Source organism: Lonchura striata, chromosome 20, assembly GCF_050655825.1.
Source record: "Lonchura striata isolate lonStrDom1 chromosome 20, ASM5065582v1, whole genome shotgun sequence".
Classification (NCBI taxonomy): Eukaryota; Metazoa; Chordata; class Aves; order Passeriformes; family Estrildidae; genus Lonchura; species Lonchura striata.
In genome coordinates, this window is record NC_140722.1 from 12,242,604 (window position 1) to 12,265,342 (window position 22,739).

A 22,739-nucleotide genomic window follows, 5' to 3' on the forward strand; every position below is an offset into this window, starting at 1 on the left:
CTTCCTCAGCCTCTAAAAGAAAAAAGGTAAATTGAGTATTTAGGAAGGTTTTCTACTTTACATAGTATTAATATTTTGTTGTCTTTTTTGCTGCTATTTTTTAATTAATCTACAAGAGCTTGTATTTCTGAAGAGTATCCAGATTTCCCCAGAGAAAGTCTTCAGAGAACACCTATATTTGTGCTTTAGAACATGCTAAATAGGTGCCTAAATTGTGGTAGCACCAAGTAGCACAGTACAGTACACAGAGCAGCCACTCCACAACTGGCCAGGCAGGACATCTGAGCCCAGGACTATTCCTTGAAAATGCCACAAAACACAGCCAAAAAACCAGGACATGCTGGCAGCCCAGTTTTGTTCAGTAGTCCAGCAACACCTCAGGTTTACTGATCTAAATTAGGCAGAAAACAGACTTGAATATTTGTTGTAACTACTGGAGACCAACAGGAGTGAGACAAAGGGGCTGTTCCCTGTCATATCATGGGGAATGAGAGGAAAATGGGATTTCAGCTGATATAAAAGTGCTGACACAAGTAACAGGGACTAAAACAGTTATGAACACACTGTTGTTGGGAGGGACAGGTGGAAGGTTTTGTCAGAAAAGCAAGAACACTTCTCAAACATATCTTTTTCCATATTTTTTACTTTTTACAGACAAAACAGTTTTAGAAGGGAACTTGAAAACTTCAAGGAATCTTTATGACTTGGCTGCTCCACGACTGACACTTGATAAATGTGTATCTCCAGGTATGTTGAGAAGAGACAACTAGGTAGAAAATCTTGTGTTTGGGCAGAAGGCATATGCACTCTGGGGTGTCGGGGTATAGGTGTCCATCTTTTCACACATCCAGATGAGCCCCAGATAATGCAGGATTTCTGTTGCCTTTGGTGTTGTGCTGACAATGAAAAGCAGAGCAGCTGCAGGCACAGGGAAAGGGGAGTAAATGAGGGGAGGCTCTGGGTGGTGCCCCCACCCAGAGCTCGCAGCAGGGTATCCCTGGCAGTCATTTTTCTCCTCACCCAGAGATGAGGAGCCAGAGCTGAACATCAAATCAGCACAACTGTGTCAGTAAAACCAGCAGGACTGGACTGGAGGGCCTCAGACTGCTGATCCCAAACTTTGACAAAGACTGATAAAGGAGTTAAGCAGTGAATCACCCAACAGTAGATGAAAAACAATCCTCAGTTCTGTGTGTGGTAAAACTCTCAGATATTGCCATTATTACACAGCAGTACAGCCTGACTTGGCACTAAGTGGGGTCTGTCTACTGGCCACAGGAGAAACTTAAATTCTTCTTCCATGTATACATTAACAGCTGAGGTCAGCTCCAGAAAAATTTTGCTGAAGAAATATCTGTGTGCTCAGCTGACACAGAAAAGTGAATATCTGGAGAGGCAAGAAATCTGCCTGCCAGCAGGGTTCCATTCCTGCAGACCGAGTGCCATTGCACAACCTGATGTAGTCTGCAAGCTGACATTGCTTAAATCAGTTTGCTAACACTGGTTGTTTTCTTGGCATTGTAAACTTTTTTGTGTGTGTGGATAGAAGTAAAAGAAATTTTTTTCTATTACTCTTTCCCTAAACTCTCAATCTTTGTGTTCTGTTTGCTCAGTGATGACCTCTTTTGCCTAGTTAAACATCATGCATTACTAATGAGTTGGTATCAGCTCAATCTTATTATCATTCATATTTTTGTAAAAAATGAATTACCATTTTCTCAACTCAGTTTGAAAAGTGTAGTAATCAAATACACATCCTGCAGCAGTAACTCTCAGAGGTGTATGTGTTGCTCATTTTTGTCTCAATATGACATGGACAACTATTTCATGACCCTGTAGCTGCTGTATTTCCAAGTCACCATTTCTCCATGGTGTTGGTGACTGTGCTGCAGGGGAAGTAGCACCTGGTGTAATATGGATATTGGTTATCACAAATAGCAATATTTCTTTTATAGACATGAACTCTTAAGTTTGAATGTACAGAAATCATGGTTGCTTACACATCTTTCATTTGACCATCTCCAGCATGGTACTTAAGATGTCTGTTTTTTTTTCTCAGAGATCACAGCTTTGTGAATTGGCAGAATCTTTTAAAGCCACTGAGGGAAAATTTTAATATAGAAAAATATCCAAAAAATCACATTCTTTTAAACTGGACAGCCAACTACCACCCTTCTATCAACATTGCATAACAACTACTAAGACTCATCTGGCAGTTTTTCTGTTTGTTGAGCCAGCAAGAACTACCACCCAAAGAGGAGTATAGCCCTCACAAACTGGTCAGGCCATACCAAGAGAAAACAACTTAAAGACAAAAATGTGTTTGAACAGCAAAAGGAAGACAAAGCTTCATTAGAAGCAAACATGGGTCTCCTTGCCAAAAAAAAAGCCAGTTCAAGGAAAATTAAAGAAAAAGTAATGGATCCCATAGGGAAAAGACTCAAGGGCTGCTGAGAAAATTCTAAGGCAGCCACAAAGCTGAAAAGGTTCAACTGGTTGCAGACACAACCTCAGTTTCACTAAGACTTGAATTTTTCCTTTAAAATACTTGGGTTCTTTCCACAGCACAACAGCAGGGCTGGACTCGCCCAAAGGAGAAAGGAAAAAAAAAAAAGAAAAGGAAAAAGAGCAACCTCAAGCCATCTTCCATTAAAATCCCATAGACCTTTTTTCCAAATGTAGTTTTAATGTGTGTTAGGTAAGGTTTTAAATGCTGAATCATCACACAGTTTGATTTGGGGCTTTATTTGGTTTGGGTTTTTACAATTAATTCATCATAAGCAGGTATGGTGAAGGCTTGTTATATGGACTAATTTACAAGGATGGCCTAAAATCCAAGAAATATCTTGGACATCAGAGAAAAAGCAGATGAGTCCAGCTTTGTTCCTGAAGTATCAAGTGATGGGGTGGGAATGAAGAGCTCCAGTTCCTCCTCCTTGCCCAAATCTTCCTTTTGCTGACAGCTGAAAGGTTAAAATGTGGAGGATGTTATGGTGCCTCTGCCACAAAAGAGATGTGCAGGATGAATAGGAAGGGTCTTTCCAGGTCCTATCAGCTCCAGGATTAATGAGCTGTAGTTTTTTCAGGCATACCACATCACAAACAGTAATAATTTCCATTATGACACATTTACAAGCAATGTAGGAACAGTTGCTCCAACTCAAAAAGGCAGCAAGGTTCAGTGGTTTGTACATGCACAAACTACAGATGTATTCATTTTTCCATCTGTTTCTTATTTGTCACAGAAAAACAGTTATTAAACAGATAAGTCAGAACTACTGACAGTAGTCAGAAACCTTCTAAAGCCCACCAAGTACATTGACTTTAATGTGTTTTACAGAGAAAGAGAATAGAATTTGACAAGGTCATTGATCACTTGAACAAATCCAGATCAATGTCAAAACCCATAAAAGGAGGAATCAGTAACTAAAAATAGAGAAGCAGAGCATTCCCATCACCATGACTCCAGGCCAGCACCAGTCACCAGTAAACCATGGTCCACACCATTCAGACAACTCAATTCTGTATTTCTTTTTATTTTCCCCATAAATTTCTACATAGTTGTGTTTTTTTCCCAGCATGTTGTCAAGGAAACCCTACACTGATGTAGCTTAGTGTCCAGCTCTTTATTGCTATTGACACCCCAAAATTTAAGATTTTGAACCATTTGATACACTGTCCTTCCCATTATGACGGGATCTGCACTTATACCTTAAGCTGGATAGAGTTAAAGTGAGACCTTTTTTGAAAATTCAGCCCTTCCAAAATGCCTGGGAGAAACTTGCCAATTAACTCTTCTGTTTATTATTTTATTAATCATTTTACATATCAATATTCTATTATGCTCTATGCTATCCACTGAAAAATAGCCCTGTAACCTAACTGGTGTCTTCTTATTTAGCTCTGTCTCAATTCCACTCACAGGTTATCTTTGAACAATGTTGAGTTCCTCTGACACAAAATGTTTTGTGAATTTTGTGAGAGCTGCCAGCTAAATTTCAAGGGATAACCATTAAGTGCAGTTGCAAAGTGCTTGTATCTGTGTCATACTTTTATCTAACAGTTGTACAGATTTTCACTGGGAGAAGAGGTGCTATATATAAATGTATAAATGAACACTGAATTTAGGGTGCACTGCAGGAAACAGGAGCTCTCCAACCCCTGGGGGTGCCACGGTGGTGTCCCCTGTGCCCACACCGAGCTCGTGTGGAGCACAGGAGTCACATCCACCCTGCAAAGAACCAGGGCAGGCTCAGATCTGGCATTTGCCTCTCCCCTGGGGCTGAGGAGCTCTTCCAGGTTCCACACAACTCTCACCTGTCCCAGGAGTGCCCCAGGAGGGTTCCAGCTCTCACCACGTGCTTTAAGGCTGCAGTTCTTACCCTGAGTGCCTCATGCAAGGATAACTGCAGGATAAAGGCAGGAATGGTCCTGTGAAACAGCACTCCTGGCAGAGGGAAGTTTATTGTTGCACTGGACTTGGATTTCAGTTGTCTGTCACGGTGAGAGGTATTTCTGTTCCTCTCTCCTTTGGGTCTCATGGAGCTTTGCTTTTATCTGTCGTCAAGGAAACACCAGGGTTTTTTCCCCTTGCTCATTAATGTCTGCATTTTTGTTTCCATAGTTACAAAGGAACCTTAGTGTTTTAAAATAGCAGTAGTTGGATTACCATGACTTTTTCAAATTTATTGACACCATTAATGGCTCCAATTTTCAAAAGCAGACACTGAAATTGTATCAGCAGTTTTTCAGCTATTAACGTGTTATCTCCTTGTCCTGAAATCCTGGGTACATGCTCAGAAAAGTCTTCATCATCCAGACACTTGCTGCAGCCAGATTCAGGCTGCATACGTGGTGCTCTGAAATTACTGAAAATAGTAATAGTAATGCTCTTGGATTATTTTCAGTTTCTGATGATTTCCTGCAAAGGGGTGCACAGGTTCTGTTGTGAATCTGCTCGATATTAGCACATTACAGAGCCTTTGTGATTTGACCCCAGTAGAATACTCTGGAAGAATTTTTACAGCCATGGATCCAGGATGTACGAACATGGGAAAAGCGTGAAGAACTTGAGGGTACCAGCATTGTTAACAACTGGTATTATTTAACAGGGACATAATTCATGTTTTGAAACAAAAAGTGACACTGTCTGTGGCTCTATGCACTCTCCTACTGCCCTGAAATTGTTCCTGTGCTGCCTTCTAGTATTTTCCATTTACTTGTTACCATTGCCTATTTGAGGTGCTCACAAAGGACCATAAGTGCATATCCTGTACCTCTGCCCTTTCTTTCCTGCCCCTCCTGCCCTCAGCTGAGGACAGAAAGCAGCTGAATTCCCTGCATGGATGTCCCAGCAGCTGTGTCACCACGCCTTGTGCTGAGCCCCAGCCAGAGACACACTGGAACTGGACTAAAATTAACCAACAGTTTAAAAAGTTGTAAGAGGTGGACAGACAGAATGTCCAGACACCTTGTCTCTTGTTTGAGAAAAACAAGCTCAAGGGAATCACCAGCCTAAAATCAAGACATGGCAAAAAGGTGACAAGTGGCTAAACACAAGTGTGAACAAGGAAGTCTTTTTAATTGAAAATATTAGTTCCTATTTTTCATAAAGGATTTCTGTGCATCCTGGAGGCTCAGACATTCTATTACCATAGAAACAGTATCCTGTGTCTCTGAGGACCTGCTGTAGCTGTGTGCTGTTATGGAAACATTCATCTGAACAGCTCAACTCCTGTCTGTATTTCAGTGATTGTGTTTGTAAAGATCCATTGCTAAATTATCCTTTCAGGATTCATTTTAATAAAACTAAGTCCCTGAAGTACATGGCAATTTAATAAAATCCTCAAGGCTTCTCCACATTAAAAATACAGCAATGGAAAAAAATATATATACATTAGAATTACCTTGCCCTTTCAATAATTACCAACCTCTCCTAATCCCTACCATCAGCAAAGGTTTAGGGAAAAGATGGTTCTGTCCTCCCCAACAATCATTAACAAAACTACTTCAGGAAAGAAAATTTTGATGTCATGGTCTGTGCAAGGGCTCCTTCACACACCCATCCTATCTGCCAGTATGTAAATGAAATTCAAAATATAATAAGGTACAGGGAGAAAATGTCGCTCACGTGACTGAACTGGGAATTCAGTTCACCTGGAAAATTCACTTCACTGGGAAAATGTTCACCTGGAACATTTTAGTTCCAGGTGAACTGTTCTTTGTCTCAGGAAAGCCATCCAAGGCATATTTCAGAAAAGATAACATGTGAGTTGGAAGCTCAACTCCCACTAATTTTTTTCCTGGGAATTGAGTCCTTAACTGATCCTAGAAAATCTCCTCAACATTTTCATATTTGTAACATCTAAGATACTACTACTTATATATTTCACTAGAGTTCTGTGGGCATGAGTATTTTGTATTTTCATTAAAGTCATCAAAGATTCAGGAACACTTAAACAGAACAATTAAAAGGTTCTGTTCAACTGTAAAGAGCTTCTTGCCTAATGACATAGATTTTTCAATGTTATTACTGCAACTTAAGACTGTAAATTCACACTTTTTATCTTTAGGGTTTTTTTAATTTAATCAAAATCATCTACACCAAGAAGGTCCTGTCCAACCCAAACCATCCTAAGAAGGTTATATCCTATCTATTCCTACATCAAAACTGGTTATTATGGCTTGTAAAGGAAACATTTCCTAACACTGAATATCTCTGATCACAATTTATAATATATAAAGAAAACCCCCAAACATAATGAATTTGAGAGTGTAATTCAAATACCTCCACTGAACTTCAGGGAAGCAGGAAAACAAAATCTACTCAGAAATATGTCAGTTTTGAAACCCAGGTCTTTTCCCCTCTTGAGGGGGACCCAGTGATACCTCAGCAATATCATCATCATCATCATCATCATTTTTTTCCCTTTCAAATATTTACAGGCTCTTTCATCAGCAAGGATTAAGATATGTGACACATCTGAAACATACATTTATAAAGGGAGCAAACATTGAGTTTGGAGTAAGAAAATTAAATAAGTTTTAGTTGTTGCTGATACTGGGTTGTCTCCAAGTTTTGTGATTAATTAAACTTTGTGGGGGCTTTTTATTAATATCATCATTTTCCTTAGAAGTCTCCTTGCCTGCTGCCCCCCTCTCTGATGGACCTGGCAGCACCAATCCCTGTGTGAGTCTTTCTGCTCAGGAGTGTCCAGCTGGTCACACAGTATTTGTTTCTCCTGTTCCTATGCTACTCATCCCACTGCACATTTCCTGGCTTTGAAGACATACAGAATGCATATCTTGATTTAAAAAAAAAAGAGCTCTGCTCTTCATCTTGCTTTTTAAAGACTTATATTTTTAATAATTACTGCTTTAAAGTATTCTGTGTATTTCAGAGAGCTCCTGGATAATCAGGATTTTTCATCAGTAGAAGGTGTATCTAAAAATGCCTCCTATTTCTGAGCATGAAAACCAAAAGTTGACACTAAGAAGCTTAAACTCCATTTTGCCATCTTACTGTTCATTAACCTGCTGAATATCCTGTTGAATCAGTGCACTAGAACTGATACACTGCAGTGCATTAGAACTGATATATATGCAGCAACTTGCAAGTGGTTCCTAAACGACTCAATTTAGAGAAAAAAATAAATTGAGGCAGCTAGGTAGAAAGTGCTTTAATGTACACTATGCAAGACCTAGATATGAAAAATTGCATTTTAAATGTTTTTGTGAGAAGAGTAGTCAATGCTAAAACTACTTATTTCTTTAAAAAAAAAATTAACTTCAGTTTGTAGCTGTCTGTTAACATTTTGGACTCTGCACTCATGTAACAGAGAGTATATATACATCCTCAGGAGACAGATTAATCCAAGCTGACTTAATCATACTTGGATAAATTTTATGATTTCTCAGTGCATGGAATTCAACTTTTTCATTTTTTATTTAGACATGTGGCTTATTCTTTTTATTATTGCTGTAACACTAAGTTGCAGACAGCTTCGTTTCAGCAGCACATTAAGTCTAGGCAGTACAATTATGAAAAAGCTGTTTTCTCCCAAAGGGCTGTCTAATTAATCATCATTAATGAAGCTGTACTAATTAACAATAATGTGGGTGGTGGAAGCCTAGAAGAGTCTGAGGGCTGAGTCCAGGCCGTGAGGATTTTACTTGCAGTCCTTCACAAGTGAAACACACCCAGGGCTGCTCTGCAAATGGATTTTAACAGCTCATATGTTCTGGTAATATTTACTAAATTCTTAGACCCTCTTCAAGTTGTTGCATATGGTTGACTCAAATCTTCTTGGTCTGTGTGTAGCAGGTTTGTGCAGGCCTGTTAAATGTGTTTGGCTTTGGATCAGGACAGAATGTAGTGGAGTTCTCTTGCAGGATTGCCAAGATTATAAGTATTCCCACATATTTCTCTCACTTTCTTTAAGTGTTGTAATATTTCACAGCCAAGTACATAAAAAAGCCCCCATGGCCTGGGGTGTCAGACAGTGGCTACAGGAAATGCAGATTCAGGTGTTTTATCAAGCTGGACTCTGACAGTTTTGATCACACCATCTCATGGACTTTGATTTTGATTTTTCCTAAATGGAATCTATGACTTTTACATTAGTGAAGATTTTATGGAGTCTGCTTACTTTACAGTTTAATATGTTATTAGATGTTATTATATGTTACCATGAAAAAAAATACTTTTGTCCCCACTGTGCATGAAGAATATTCTGTTACTTTATTTGCATGGAACATCCTTGCATTATGTTTCCATCTTAAACTCTCCTATTTGATTAATATTTGTTATTTATTTTTCTTTTATAGTTTATCCCTTAGGTTGGACAAAATGAACTCATGAGAACCACTCAGAACACTGTTTGGAAGAGAGAAATATTTTCAGTGAAGCTACAAACAGGAAACCACCAGTGGCCAGATAAGATATTAAAAATTTAAAATTACCTAAGTGCCTCATCCCCAGAAGGACGAGGATCATTTTCAGGTGCAGTTTTTGACTTCCATACTCGCTGTTGCCCTGTGAGTTGTCAATCCTGTCCAAACATTTCTTTTCAGTTTGGGGCTGGGAATTCCCACTGTCAGGCCCAGATGAGAGGCTGGGACTGAGCCTTAAGTTGCTTTTCCCATTAAAGATCTGAGGACTGCAGTCCCAGAAGGAGGTTTTGTGTTCTCAGCTGCTGAGCAGTAACAAATACAACCCCAGCATTAAGGACAACAGGAATACTTAAATCCAGGATCCACCTGTTCCCTGGCCCACAAAACTTAGAAGAAAAACGATTTAATGGCTTGCCTTCACCAGAGCTGTGTGGTCAGCCTCAGGCACATGAAAGCCTTCGTGCCTCAAGGCTGTCTGGTTTATAATTGAGCTGATCATTGTCTTGGTGACAGTTAGGATGTCAGCACTGATGACTAAGTGGCCATTTCCATGCCATACTTTGTATATGACAAAGTGACAACTTCTATTTCCGGGTTTTAATTTCTTTAAACTATGTTCAAAGACAGCTGATGGAACACAGGATTTCTGAAACAAAGAGTTTGAAAGAAATTTTGGACAAGGGAGCAAGGTCTAAAGACCATGATTTATGTTGGTGATTTAATACATAGTTCTGACCTGTCATCACTGGTCCTTCAGGCTTTGCACTGAAAGTTGCACCCAACAAATGTTTGAGAGCACAGTGTTTTTATAAGAGCTGTTGTCATCTTTTGAATTACACAAGAATCACTGGGGGAGTAACATAATTATCTCCAAACAACACAAAATCATCGGCATTTTCAAAGTACTTTAGAATTTGTGGTTTTGTCTTTAATTGTGCTGTTACTGTGCTTGCTCATGAGTTGTGGGTGATAACATGTGATTATCATCTGCCTACTTGATCACATGCACATTTGTGATGCTTGCAAGAGCAAACATCATTGGCTGGGATCTGTCACATTCTCAGTTTCAGAGACTGTTTCCCAGACAACAGCACAGTCCCCTTGATCCACGAGCTGTGCACCACCGTGGACCTGTGCTCAGTCTAACACCTGGTGGCAACTGCTGCTCCCACTCCTGACACAGACAAGATCTTTGTAGAGCCATCACCTCTGCAAGTCAAGGAAACTGCACAACCTAAATTAAACAGTCAAAATGAGTCAAACAGCACCTACCTTGTTGCACATTCTGAGTCAGTTTTTAAATTGAAACCAGATCATTCCTTGTCAAAAGCCGTTTAAGGGCTGTGTACTGCCTGTTTAAGTCCTCTGCTGCCAAACATAAAGCCAAGCACAGCTGTGTAAGGTGGTAAATCATTTCTCTGTAGTAATTGGAGTGTGTTAAAACAAAGGAGCCCAGAGGGCAGGTGGAAGAGTGAGTGTCAGAAGCAGCTCAGGCCAGCTGGGTGGGATCCTGTGTGCAGGGTGTTTACATTTCAGATGTTGTCAGGTGGGGGAGGAAGCTGATAAGAAAAATAATTATTTGCATTCAAATTATATAAACAGTGCCAGAGCCTGGTTAGTGTAGGCAGTGTTAGACAGTGTTTCCCAACTGCAGGAGATGTATCACATGCTGGGTAAAGAAGGTATATGAAGCAACAGAACTCTGAAGGTGTGCAGCTCTAAGCTTCTTGGCACATTTTATGGCAAAAGAATAAAATAAAAAGGATCTGAAAATCAAATGTTTGCCCCAGAACATTCTATTAAAAATGCACATTTTTAATATGACCTAACTTAAACTCTGTGTTGTGAAGCAAAGATAATATCTGGGTTTGAATTTACTGGGGGGATAAGGGTGGGATATTGGTGAGACTTGGGCAGGGTTCTTCAAGGCGTGCAGGAGTCTTTGGGGAAGGGAGAGATGCTAAATGAAGGGAGAGCTAAAACTGAGTGGCTGCAGCAGCAGTGTAGCAGTATCACCAATCAGCAGTTCAGATCCCAAGCTGTCCTTCCACATCAGGTGGCCACAGGTTTCTGTAGATCTTATCACTAATTTTTTGTTTTTCACTTGTTTTACATTTCAAATTTGCACTCTGAATTGCTCTCAGGTTACCTAAGACTGGCTTTATTGAAATCACATCCCAGAGAGTTGTGCAGTGTAATTGTAGCTGTGGTGACCAGTATCTGCAAAGGGGGGAAAAGCTGCTTCATCACAGATGAGGACTTGTGCAAATTGAAATCCAGAAGTCTGTTCTCACAGGGACATACACAGGGAGTGGAATAGACAGACAACACATGTGATCCAGCCCCCTCTTGTGGTTTTTCCACACAGAAGGCAGGAATTGACTCAAACTGATTACCTGATAATTATATAAACACTTGCATCTCTTCTCTGAAAGCTGATATGCTTACTGGAATTTCACCTCTTCTTAGGGAGTGATAGGTATTAGTCTGAGAATAGAAAATTATAATCTGTAAAAACTTGTATTTGTATTTACTAGGTGACTTGATGCCTATTTCTGGTATAATATGAAGGAGTAAAGGAAGGGAATTATTGGCTATTTCTAGAAACTGTTTTTTTCTTCAAACTGAGGGAGGAAGTAAATACTACAGGACACAAAACAAAACTCAGTTGATGAAGTCAATTGATAAAGTGCAGAAACAAACACAGGCATTTGGTTGTCTTACACTGCTCTGTGTTGCAATTGAGTTGAAGAGAATTGCATGATACAAACAAGTCAGTGTTTGTCAGCAGGTGAAGAGGAAATGCACTGAACTGAGAGAACTGCTGCAGGTCTGGCTAAAGCCAAGCTGGTTCCAGTCAGTGTTTTGGGGGTGCACAGCTTTGGCCAAATGAGCCCTGATCCATTTTCTTGCTCTGTAGCACTAGCATGGCCTTCCTGTCATTTCTGCATTTCATTTATGGCTCACTGTGCAAGAAGAAATTTAGGTGCCTTGTTCCTCAGGGCTCCTCCTGGCCACGTGAAGAGCTGTCCCAGGGCACCAGAGCAGCAGCCCCAGGACAGAAATAACTGTCCTCAGGTGGCACCAGGACCAGCTGCTCCAGCTCCCCCAGCCTGGGCAGGGCTGCAGAGCAGCTGCACTGGGGCACTTCAGCAGAGCAGCTCCCCTGCCTGAGGCTGGGAGGTTTATGGAGCCCAGGGCTCCCCAGTGCTGTTTGCTGCATTCTGGTCCTTTCCCTCTGCCCTGGGTCATGAGGCCTCAGCGATGAGGAATTTGGGACAACACCTGTTCTGAAGAAGGAAGGTGAAGGGCTTTGGGATGAGAGGACAGATTGCTGCAGCACTGGGGAGCACTTGTCAGGACTCAACATCAGCACTGAAGCTGTTAATGCCTTGCAGAGGACGTAAAACTGGTAAAGAATACCGGTTATTTCAATAAAAACACATCTTCAGTATTGGAAGGGAAATATTTTTATTCCATTTATGTTTCTCTGAAGAGAGAAAGAGATGCAGCAAAGCATGTTAATCCGTGCTAGAGTGTTCTGAGCTCTGTTCTGACCTAATCAATGTCTCATCATGGAAACTCATTTGTGCCTAACACCACTTTTCCAGAATGTTCTGTAGTGGTGGCATTTCCCCATTGGTGTCTTCTTTAGACATTAATCAGAAATCTAGAAGGATGAAAATTATTTGAACAAAACTCCTGTTAAAGTATGGGCAAAGCTAGAGGAGTTGGTACCACCCTGAACTGAGGTATTGCTGTGCTTTCTTTCTGTCAATAAAGGTATTTGTTTATTAAAAGCATCATCTAATATGACCTTGTCATGCAGGGATGCATTATGACTTGCCAGGAATTAATGAGCCAATTTTGGAATCACTGAAAAGGAGCTTTGCTATCCAACAAAGTTTTCTCTAAGAAGTACATTCAGGAAAATACAGCCAAGCATGAGGAGGCTGATACTGAGCTGACAGCTGATGAAAGAGTGTTTACAGCTGGGCAGCCATGAGGAATTGTATAATGGAAGTCACTGAAGAGGTATGTCTGGAAAAGAAAACACTGACAATTTTCTGTCATTACAACTGCCAGATTGACAGAGGGAGTGGGAACTTGTTTTTCCAAATCAAGGCTAGAGCAAGACTTTTGAATGGTTTTCATTAGTATTGCCTGTGAATACCAATATTTCACATCAATAAAACTTGGATTTCAGATCAAGGAACTTGTGCTGTGTTACTGCAGCGCAGCCATATTTCAGAATATGACAGGGGGAAAATACACCACAAAACACAATTTTTGTAAATGTAAGAAACAGTAAACACCTCAGCTGCCATGTGGAAAGTGCAGAGTTGTGATACCTGAAGCAGGGAAGCAGGCAGAGCCCGTGACAGGGAGCACAGCAGGTGAGCTCAGAGCTTTCCCCTGTCACCCCTCCCTGCATCAGTTCCCTGCAGTCACTTCTGCACTGCTCACTTCTGGTGACCCATGATGAATGGCACTTCAGGCTTGCATTCATTTCCCTCAGAAGTGCAGCTTGAGTCACTGCCATTGTCACCAAACCCTTCCCAGGGTGGAATTCAGTGACATTTCGTGCTGCAGAGTGGCCGGGTCAATCTCTGGAGCAGGGCTGTGAGCCAGGGTAGTGTTTGCTTTCCTAACAGAAACACAATACCTGTATTTTTACATAGCAGTGTAGGCTTGATTGGGTTTGACAATCTGGGATTTTGGTACCCACTATGGAGAGCAGGAATGATCTGGATATAATGCTGGAGATAAAACACTTTTGCATTGTGAGTTATTTCCTGATATTTATGCTTTTTGGTCAAAATTATGAGGTTTTTATGAGGCTGCTTAGAGGGAACAAGTCACACCTCCCTGCTGGCAAACATGGGGCTGGCAATACCAAATCTCCATGCCTCATTGAGCAGATAAATTCTTTGAGACCCCCAGAGCACTTTCCCACAGAATTCCTAGGGCAATTTCCAGTATTTCTTAGCCATGCCAAGGGGATTGCTCTGCCAAAATCTGAAACATAGAATCACAAGGCCCATCTCAGGCATCAGTTGGATCTAGCAGCTGTGAGCAAACAGCCCCTGAAAGACACATATGGACTAAGGAACCTCATCACGGGTTTCCACAGGTTTTTATATTCTCTTGCAGATGTCCATCATCGTCCTCAGTGATCATTTTGGTTCTGCCTGGGACTGGACAAACTCAACTGACAAGAGTGTTTTCTATTATTTCAGTTATAAGAACAGATACTGACAACATATAGGGGCAAAGATATTGGATTCTGTAGTATTATAATTCATGTAAATAATTCTAATGTTTAGGATGTGCCACTTTTTATTCTGCATTTCAGAATGCGCATTTCATTTTCCTAAAGTCTGGCTGTATTATTTATAATTGTGTTATTTCTCTTACAAGACAGGTTTATAAGTAGTTCCACACTTGATATCACTCAGATATAGAAACCTACTTTAACAGATCTCCTGCTAAAATAGCCTGAAGCTTACATGAGCAAAAACTGCTGAAATCTAGCTCCTAATCTGCACCATATGTTGGCATGACTCCTTCTTGGAGATGACATTTTGCTTTGCTTCCACTAGGTAACATTTCTTTTAAAGAAAAAAAAACAACCTGATGAGAGGCAGCCTGATGGATAAGGGATGGGTATCTGCTGCACTGTCCCTGCCTGTTTCAGGGTCACTGCCTTCCTTCCACAACTGTGTCACAGTGAGACCTCTCAAAATGCTTTGCATTTTTAACATCCTTTACAAAATTCTCCAGTTGCAAAAAATCATTCGGTGGGTATTCAGGCTGCAATGGAGTCAGAGCTGCCCCACCGTCTCCCAGCAGTTACTCCATCCACTCTGACAGCGAGTTAGCCACGTCCAGGAATAATGAGGTGAAAGAGTCAGGGAATACAGGATCAAGATAGGTATGCCCAGCAAAACTTTATTCGCTTAGCAGCTCTCGTTTATGTGCTACGGGCCGAACACGGTCAGTTCGGCAGCGTCCCTGCGGCCCAGCCGCTGGTGTGCTGCTGGGGCGCCGGGACAGGCAGCGCGGCGAGCTCTGCAGCCTGGCCGGGACTCCTGGCACGGCCGGGCGCCAGCGGTGTCCGTGCGACAGGACCAGTTCTGGGAGGTTCCCCCGCGCTCCTCCACTGCGGCTATTTCGGTGCGGCTGGGAGCGCACCGAGGTCACCCCGCTCTGTGCGCGCCAAGCGCTGCGCTGCTGTCGGCCAAAACCGAGCTCGGGCGCTGCCCGCGCTGTCGGGAATTCGCCGGGAGGTGCTCGCCAGGAGCCGCGGTGACCGGGGCGCGGCGGCGCTGGCGGCGCTGGCGGCGCTGCGGGTTACGAAACCCTTACGAAACCTCTTACAAAACCGGCCCCGGGCCCGTGACGTCACACCGCCCGCGCCCCCTGCCGGCGCCGCCGGTACCGGCCTGCGCTGTGACGTCATCGGCCCCGCGAGCCCCGGGCGGCGCGAGCCCCGGCTTGACCGGAGCGCGGCTCACGGACCGCACCCGCCCGTGTTTGCGCCATGGGCGGCGGAGCCGGCGGTGCCGCCCCGGGGCGCGCCCTCCACGCCGGGCCGGGGCTCACGGGCGGCCGCCCCGCCCTCACCCCGAAGGTCCCCGGTCGGGCACGGCCGCGGTCGCGCCGTCCGCGCCCCGTGACGTCAGCGCGGCGCCGCGCGGCGATTGGCGGGCGCTGTCCGCGCAGGCGCGCGCCGCGGCGGCAGAGCCGGGCCCGCGGAGCCGAGCGGCGGCGGCGGCGGCCCCGGAGCGCGGCCGGGCCGGGCCCCGCAGCCATGAGGATCTGGACCTCGGAGCACGTGTTCGAGTAGGTGCCGTGCCGTGCCGTGCCGTGCCGGGCCGTGCCGCGCCGCGCCGTGCCGCGCCGCGCCGCGCCGCGCCGGCGGCCAGGCCGGCCCCGGGTGCGGGGGGCCACGTCCGGCGGGCCGGGGGCTGCGGGGCTGCACCGGCCTTGCCGGGCCGCGGCTTCCCCTGACCTTCCCCCGCGCGGCCTTGCGGGGCCGGGCCGCGGGCTGGGGAGGCTCCCGGGGCTGCGGAAGCTCGGCAGGGCCGCAGCCGAGCGGGGCCGAGGCGCTGCCGGCACCGAGCAGAGTCCTTGTGCTGCCCCCGCCCTCCCGGGCACCGGGAGGCCCTTCGTGGTGGCGGGGCTCGAGTGCTCCGGAACGTCTGTGTTAAAAATAATCTGAAGGGAGCGCTCGCTACACGGAAGTAGAAACTTAATAAATCAGTCCAGTGTTAGGAAGATCTGGACGAAGTGAAGCCTTTTAGCATGGTGTCACAGGGAAAACATTTTTATAACATTTGTAATAGAGCCAGCACACCCAATTAATCTGATATGTTGTATTTTCGTGTGCACTGCACACTCAACGAAATAGAGGTTTTTCTCCGTGGGAGGATATATCCTATTGAAAACAGAGGTGTGCAGCTTAAGCGTCCTGATTGTGTTTGGGCAGTCACCCCTGGGAAACTGTGATGACAGCTGCCATGAGGAAATACCCCAACCCCATGAACCCCAGCGTGGTGGGAGTCGATGTCCTGGACAGACACGTGGATCCCAGCGGGAAGCTGCACAGCCACCGGCTCCTGAGCACAGAGTGGGGAATCCCGTCCATTGTGAAATCGGTGGGTGTTGTGTCACAGGCCAGAAAGGGACACCGCAGGGAGGGGAAGCTCCTGAGCCAGCTGTTGTAATAGATGGGTATCATTTCATAACTTTAATGGTTTAAAAGTTTAATGGCTTAAGCATTTATGTATGGGGAAAGCTTAACAGCAGCACACAGTGACCCTGACAGCCAAATCTGGATCTCAGACTGGATTTCCATCTGGAAAATGAGATCTACCTCAACTGGATAACTTTGTTTTAAGCTAAATCCTAATTGTGTTCTCTTGGTGTCTGTTCAGTGCAATAACCACTGGTTGTGCATTTAAAGGCGTGAAGAATTGCAGTGGGTGAGGGGAATTGATGCCATCTCTGTTTGCCTGTCCCCAGCTCATCGGCACCTGCAGGACAAGGACCTATGTGCAGGAGCACTCTGTTGTTGACCCTGTGAAAAAAACAATGGAGCTTAAATCCTGCAATGTAAGTAGTTGTGTTTGTGCCACTGAAATGGAACACAGAGTATAACAGCACCTTGTACATACGAAAAGGAAAATCATCTTGAAAATAACTTGAAAATTGCGTTAGAGCAATACAAGTTAAAGGTTTAAGTAATGTGGTTATAGTTGATCAGTTCTGTTTTTCAGGAAGGAGCTGCTTGGCTCTTGTCACTGCTGAAGCTGTGAATGTACTGATGAGCAGGAGTTTTGGGGGTGGGGGTGATGTTAAGAAAAAATGTTATAAAGCCTTTTGGTGTAGGTACACTGTGACCGTTTCCTAATCATGTAACATTTTGTTCTCTGTATTACTCTGCCTGTTACTTGCATCAAAGGGTAATCCTGTCCTGTGTTCTACAGATTTCATTTACAAACCTCGTGTCGGTAGATGAGAGGCTTGTCTATAAACCACACCCTCATGAACCACACAAGTGAGTACCTCCCTGCTCTGAGACTGACTGGATTTTGCTTTGAAAATGTCCGTGGTTTCCCTTGATCAGAAGATGAGGCCTCTGTTACAGTAAATTGTCTAAACCAGGACTAAATGGATTGTCACTTCCTGCAGTGACATTGGTTCTGCAGAGCCCTGGGAGACTTTGGGTGCTGTGCTGGAGTCCAGTCCAGTTCAGGCTGTTCTGTCTGTAACTGAATTTGTGTACATCTGCACTTTTCAGCTCCTTGTTCTACATTTATGTGCCTTTAGCCTCTCATTTTGGAGGTTTGTTTCAATTGTTGCTTGGTGTTTTTAAGGCAACTTGGAGCTTAGTGAGTCTGTACTGCTGGAAGTGGTGATGAGTCTGAAAGATTGTTCTAGAGATTCTAACACTGGAGTTTTTTCCTGTCAGAACAGTCAGAAATCTTCAATCTCTATTGTTGAAGGGGTTGTTTTAATACTGTTTTCCCAGTATAGAGTAACTCCAAGTCTGCTGTTTCCACTCTTAACATCCTGCTGCTAAAGATGGAAATGGCTGAAAGCCACGAGGGGAGGCTTGTACTTGCCAGGCACTCTTGGACTGTATTTTCTAAGTAGAAGCAGTTACACAGTGTGGAAGTAGGCTGTGTTTAGGGGGCAAGAAGTTCTGTGTTGCAGAGCAAAGCTGATGAGGGAACATACTTGCAGGGGAGGAGGGAATTTCTGTTTTAAACTACTCAAAGTAATTCAGTTTCCTGCTCTGTTTCAGAACCATTCTGACACAAGAAGCAATAATATCTGTAAAAGGTGTCAGTCTCAGCAGTTATCTAGAAGGGCTAATGGCAAACACAATTTCTTCCAATGCTAAAAAAGTAAGTATGGGCTTTGTGTAAAATGTGTGGTAACTGGCTAAATGTCAAAGGGAATAAATATCCCTGGTTTACTTTTTAGCTTTGTCAGCAGTCTTAGAAAGGAGCCACATAGTTCTGCTGCCTTTACTGTAGAGACTGAATGCTCAGCATGCTGAACTTATTCTTGTTTTCCTCTTGTGAATAGAGATAAGATAAATTGTTATTGGCAAAGCTCTCCGAATCTTCACTGGAGCAAACATCTCCACTCACTCAGCAGTGTGACACTCGTTCTCTTGCTGCCCTCTTGGTGCCATTATTAATTTTTGCTGTCAAAAAAGGATCTACATTCATACAGACCTGAAATAGTTATGTGGGAGCAGTGAAGCAGTATTTTAGTTGGGAGTCTGTCCTCTGGCAGTCCAAAGATATCTTGAGTTCATCCTCGAGAAGGATAAAGCAGTCAGGATAAAAAGTCTTTTGTGGATCATAATGTGAGAACTGCTGATATAAGGAATTGCTTTCATGAAATCAAAGGCAGAACATGTTCCAGCAGTACTCGAGTTATTGGGATAACATCAGAGGCATGTATTTTGTTCCTTTCTCTTTCAACTACTGTGTCTTCAGTCATTTTCAGGAAGAATTTTAATTATTTACTAAGATTTGCACACTAATAAACTTTCCTTTAACTGTAGGGCCGGGAAGCACTGGAATGGGTAATTAAAAGACTGAATGCTGAAATTGAAGAGTTTGCAGCTTCAGCAAGAGGAACCATGAGGAATTCGATGGCAGCAGCAGCATTTGTAGAGAAATGATGATAGTTCTTAGACCTGTATCACTAACAAGGCATAACAACCTGCAGCTTCTCTCCAGGCCTACATACATGTATTCTTTGTTATTTAAAGGATGTGTGTATTAGGCATGTTATAAATTTAATTTGGAGAAAAGCTGAATTCTTAACAAGGCTGAGGCTCAAAGGCTATTTAATATATTGGGTCAGCTGGACCGATGAAGAAATAAATTTCAAGTGTAGTTCCTGTATTTACATGAACACTAATTTATGTTTGCAGGTATGAAATAGCCTCATTTAGTACTGAGGCTGCCTATGGTGGAGGACACTGGCATGTTAGGCTAACTTTTATTTTTTGTGTGACTTATGGACTACCTCTTTTGGGACCAAACCCAAAATTAATCAGAATGGTTGTTCCAGCATTGTTCTTTTTGTTGAGTTTTGACAGTTGTGTGATACAACTTGGTTTAACAGAAAGCTTATTACTTGATGCTTGAAATAGAAAAGAATGTACAAAATATTTTTTGATAACCTTTTTAACTTAACTGGTTGAACTAACACGGTACTCATTGTTTTTCAGGCACAATAGGTAAAACATCAAAGTGTCTCTTACCTACCTACCAAGACCTAAGTCCTGCTCCTAAATGCACATTAATGGGCTGGGCATGCAGTACCTTAAAATCAAATTTTATCTTAAACTTCTACAATAAGTATCTCCATTTCTAAAAGCCCATTACATAAAGGTACGATAAACACAGAGCCTTAATATCTTGTAAGCTGCTACAGTAGTAGGTGTTCACCTCAAAGAACCAATTAAAAGACTAAAAAACCTTTGTGAAGGTGGCTGAGGAGATGCCCAAACATAAAAGGAAATAGTATTTAACAATATACTCATTAAGTTGATCACGTTCCAGAAATAACCTGCCCCATCCACTGGATACTGTGTTGTTCACTTTAGCCGGCGTTCCGAGTTCCACATCCCCTCACCCTTTGAACTGATTTGCTCACAGTACAAGGTGTATTCTCAGGGGTTTCACTCGGTGTTCTCCACTCTGTGTTTCCTGGCACTCGTTGCAGGTTCCTGGCACTGTCACCAGTCGTTCCCTGCAGGAAGGAAAGGTCAGCCCTTGGCACGTGCCACGCTGTGCCACCCTGCAGGCACTCCTGGGCACCTCACGGGGACTCTGTCCCAGCAGGCCCCTTCAGGCTGAACAGACAGAGGCAGAGGCACAGCCCACAAGGAGCTGATGGTGGTATTTTGGTGCCCAAGGCTTTTCCTGGAATTTTGATTCTAAGCTTACAAGTGATGTCAAGGCTCTCTTAGCCTTTATGAACTGTAATGTCACCCTACCCAGCATATTTGATTTTGCATGCCATTTCTGCTATATCAAATTGCCTGTTTAGTAATGTCTGTTTACAGAGCTTATTTTAACAAACAAGAACACTTCCATAAGGTTTGTGCTGGGGGAAGAAAACAGGAATATAGATATATAACTTTTAAAAAATAAGTATTCTAAACAGAATATTTTTCTAAACAGAAACAGCTTGAGACTACCTTACTAATTGAAGTCATTGAGTTTTGCCATACTTTTACAGGAGATTATTACAACTGAAATAACATTTCCATTTTAAAAATATATGTGAAACTTCTGCAAAACTGTACCATCATTTCTTATAAAATGCTTAGCTTGAAATTCATTTTATACGTTTGCTCAGCCATTAGCATCATTTGATATTCTAAAATCAGTTTTTTCTTTTCCAAATTTTTCTGCACTAAGGACTGCATAGTAGAACTCACAGTTTTGCCTTGCACTGAAAAAAGAACTTACTATTTAATTTTTACAGGCATTCAACAAGTTCTTCAAAGATAATACATTTCTTCTATTTTATTTATATGGCTGCATTCTCATTCTGTCAGAGTATGGCTTTCTGTATGTGGCGCTTTTTAAATAAAATTTTGTTTCGATTCTGGCTAATTTCCAAAACCTTCTGGTCTATTTGTGTTTTAGAACTATGAGTTGAGTAATCTAAACTGAGAGGGGTGAAGGTGAAGAAATCCCTGGAATGAGTGGCTTATTTTCTTGAAATGCATATCCTAAAATGCACGTTCACAGCTGCTGTGGTCTTTTTTGCTTCTTATTAACTCAACTTTTCTGCAAATCTGGCTTTAACTAGCAAGCAGATTTCAGTTTGCTGTGGAGAATCCATCCTGTGGAAAGATTTTCATGGGCTGAGAGTTGTGTTCAGATTGACTGCAGTGAGTGTGGGTTGCTGTGGATGGATGCACCACACGGCTGTGAGAGGGGCAGGGCAGGAGGCTCTGGGTTCTGGGGGCTGGAAGGAATGGAGGAAGCGAGGAAGAGAAAGGAGCTACAGCTGGAGGAACACAACTGAAGGACCAGGAGAAAAATTTTTTAAAAGGGGAAGGGACAGAGAAAGTGATGGGGCAGAGGTGTGGGAATGTGATGTGAACAAATCAGTGCTGAGGGCTCTGATGGATCCCTGCCCACCAATGGGTGTCAGCACCTGTTCAGCCACACAGCTGAACCACAAGCGCCAGCCAGGGGTTTGCATCAAAAAACAAAAAAATTGTAACCACCATTTCCTACAACATTGCTGATCTGTCTCTTGTGGTCTGTACTTGCATTTATATTTCCAATAAATTTCAACTATAGTAAACATGAGCACCCACTGTGATAAATGCAACATTTCCAATCTCCTGGCCCTGACAGAGCACTGGGTCAAAGGGAAGGTCAGCAACCTGCTGAGTGAGGTTCACTTTTATGGAAGAACTGAAAAGTGCTGGTAAAGAGCTTGTGTGAAAGCAGTGAGTCATTTTAGAATCCTTCCATTCCTTAAGGTGGAAGTTGTTCTTTCACTTGCCACAGGATCTGTTAATTTCTATCTTAAATATCTCCATAGCTTTACTTTACATGTTGCTGTACAACTGAATTATTCTAAAGGTAGGGCTACATGTTACAACCAAGCTGAACTAATTGCTTACCTTAGGAAGACCATGAGCACCAGCTGTAGACAAAATATTTTACATCATGATGCTATTTTGTTATAACCACATTTAAAAAGTAACACAGGTTATTAACCACAGGAAAAGAGGAAGTAATGCACAAGGTTTTTAATACTTGAGTGTACCTGAATTCTGCTCTGCAGATCCTGCGTTCCTCCTCAAGCTATTTATGCCAGATTTTGTAGAATGGACAGCTGAGACTTGGATGACACTGTAAAATTATTTTTACTTTGAATCCAGTTGTCCAAAAGTTGAAAATCAACATCTTCATCAACTAACCTTCAAAATACTGTCCCGTAACAGGAAACAGCACAGAACTGAATCTTTTAAGATGAGAGCTGATTTCAGTGGGTGTTTGATGGCGCTGCGTGCAGCACTGGGCTCAGACAGATTTGACCATATTGTCACCAGTGGCATCATTCCCAGTGGCTGTGCAGCAGATTAGGGTCAGCAGCAGAGAGAAGAGCAGAGCTTTACCAGCACAGCCCAGTATGGCTTACCCAGGCAGAGAAAGGAGGTAAATCCACAGCTACTCAAGGTAGGAAATGTTATTACTGACCTCTATATTTTGTACAAAGGTGACCATATTCCACATTTCTTGACAGTGTTATTTCATAGGGAAAAGTGCAATAACTTTATT

General features: G+C 42.9%; 2 protein-coding genes across 11 annotated transcripts in view; both read left to right on the top strand.

The window, feature by feature from the left end:
* The window catches only part of LOC146765737 (uncharacterized), a 122,503-nt gene extending 107,307 nt beyond the window's left edge, over positions 1-15,196 (top strand). For 5 of the 6 annotated variants that reach the window (XR_014949685.1, XR_014949687.1, XR_014949688.1 and 2 more), the window contains 2 exons: positions 655-747; positions 8,827-15,196. Coding sequence is in view for 2 of the 6 variants with exons in the window: in XM_085558275.1 (XP_085414401.1) it covers positions 655-669 (15 nt within the window). In the remaining 4 variants the exon portion in view is untranslated. The remainder of the gene's footprint in view (positions 1-654; positions 748-8,826) is intronic. The other variant, XM_085558276.1, reaches the window with a different exon arrangement.
* Positions 15,197-15,635: 439 nt separating this feature from the next.
* PRELID3B (PRELI domain containing 3B) lies at positions 15,636-21,059 on the top strand. 5 transcript variants are annotated; one of them, XR_014949683.1, is made up of 7 exons: positions 15,636-15,738; positions 16,385-16,553; positions 16,921-17,010; positions 17,385-17,455; positions 18,206-18,308; positions 18,493-18,868; positions 18,980-19,118. XR_014949683.1 is itself a non-coding variant. In XM_085558274.1 (6 exons), exons 2-6 carry the CDS (start codon positions 16,404-16,406, stop codon positions 19,097-19,099), a joined length of 534 nt encoding a protein of 177 aa, XP_085414400.1. In that variant the 5' UTR covers positions 15,636-15,738; positions 16,307-16,403; the 3' UTR covers positions 19,100-21,059. The 5 variants fall into 5 exon arrangements, 4 of the variants coding, with proteins under 4 accessions (XP_085414400.1, XP_085414399.1, XP_077643109.1 ...); XM_085558274.1 differs by lacking the exon at positions 18,493-18,868 and having other exon boundaries at positions 16,307-16,553; positions 18,980-21,059; XM_085558273.1 differs by lacking the exons at positions 18,493-18,868; positions 18,980-19,118 and adding an exon at positions 20,152-21,059 and having other exon boundaries at positions 16,307-16,553.
* Positions 21,060-22,739: the final 1,680 nt, after the last annotated feature.

Excerpts from the sequence above, each read along its gene's own strand:
- PRELID3B (XM_085558272.1), top strand. The coding sequence starts at position 15,707 with ATGAGGATCTGGACCTCGGAGCACGTGTTCGA. Across the intron at positions 17,456-18,205 it reads CACCCTCATGAACCACACAA|AACCATTCTGACACAAGAAG; the intron begins GTGAGTACCTCC and ends GCTCTGTTTCAG. Across the intron at positions 18,309-20,151 it reads TTTCTTCCAATGCTAAAAAA|GTTCCTGGCACTGTCACCAG; the intron begins GTAAGTATGGGC and ends CACTCGTTGCAG.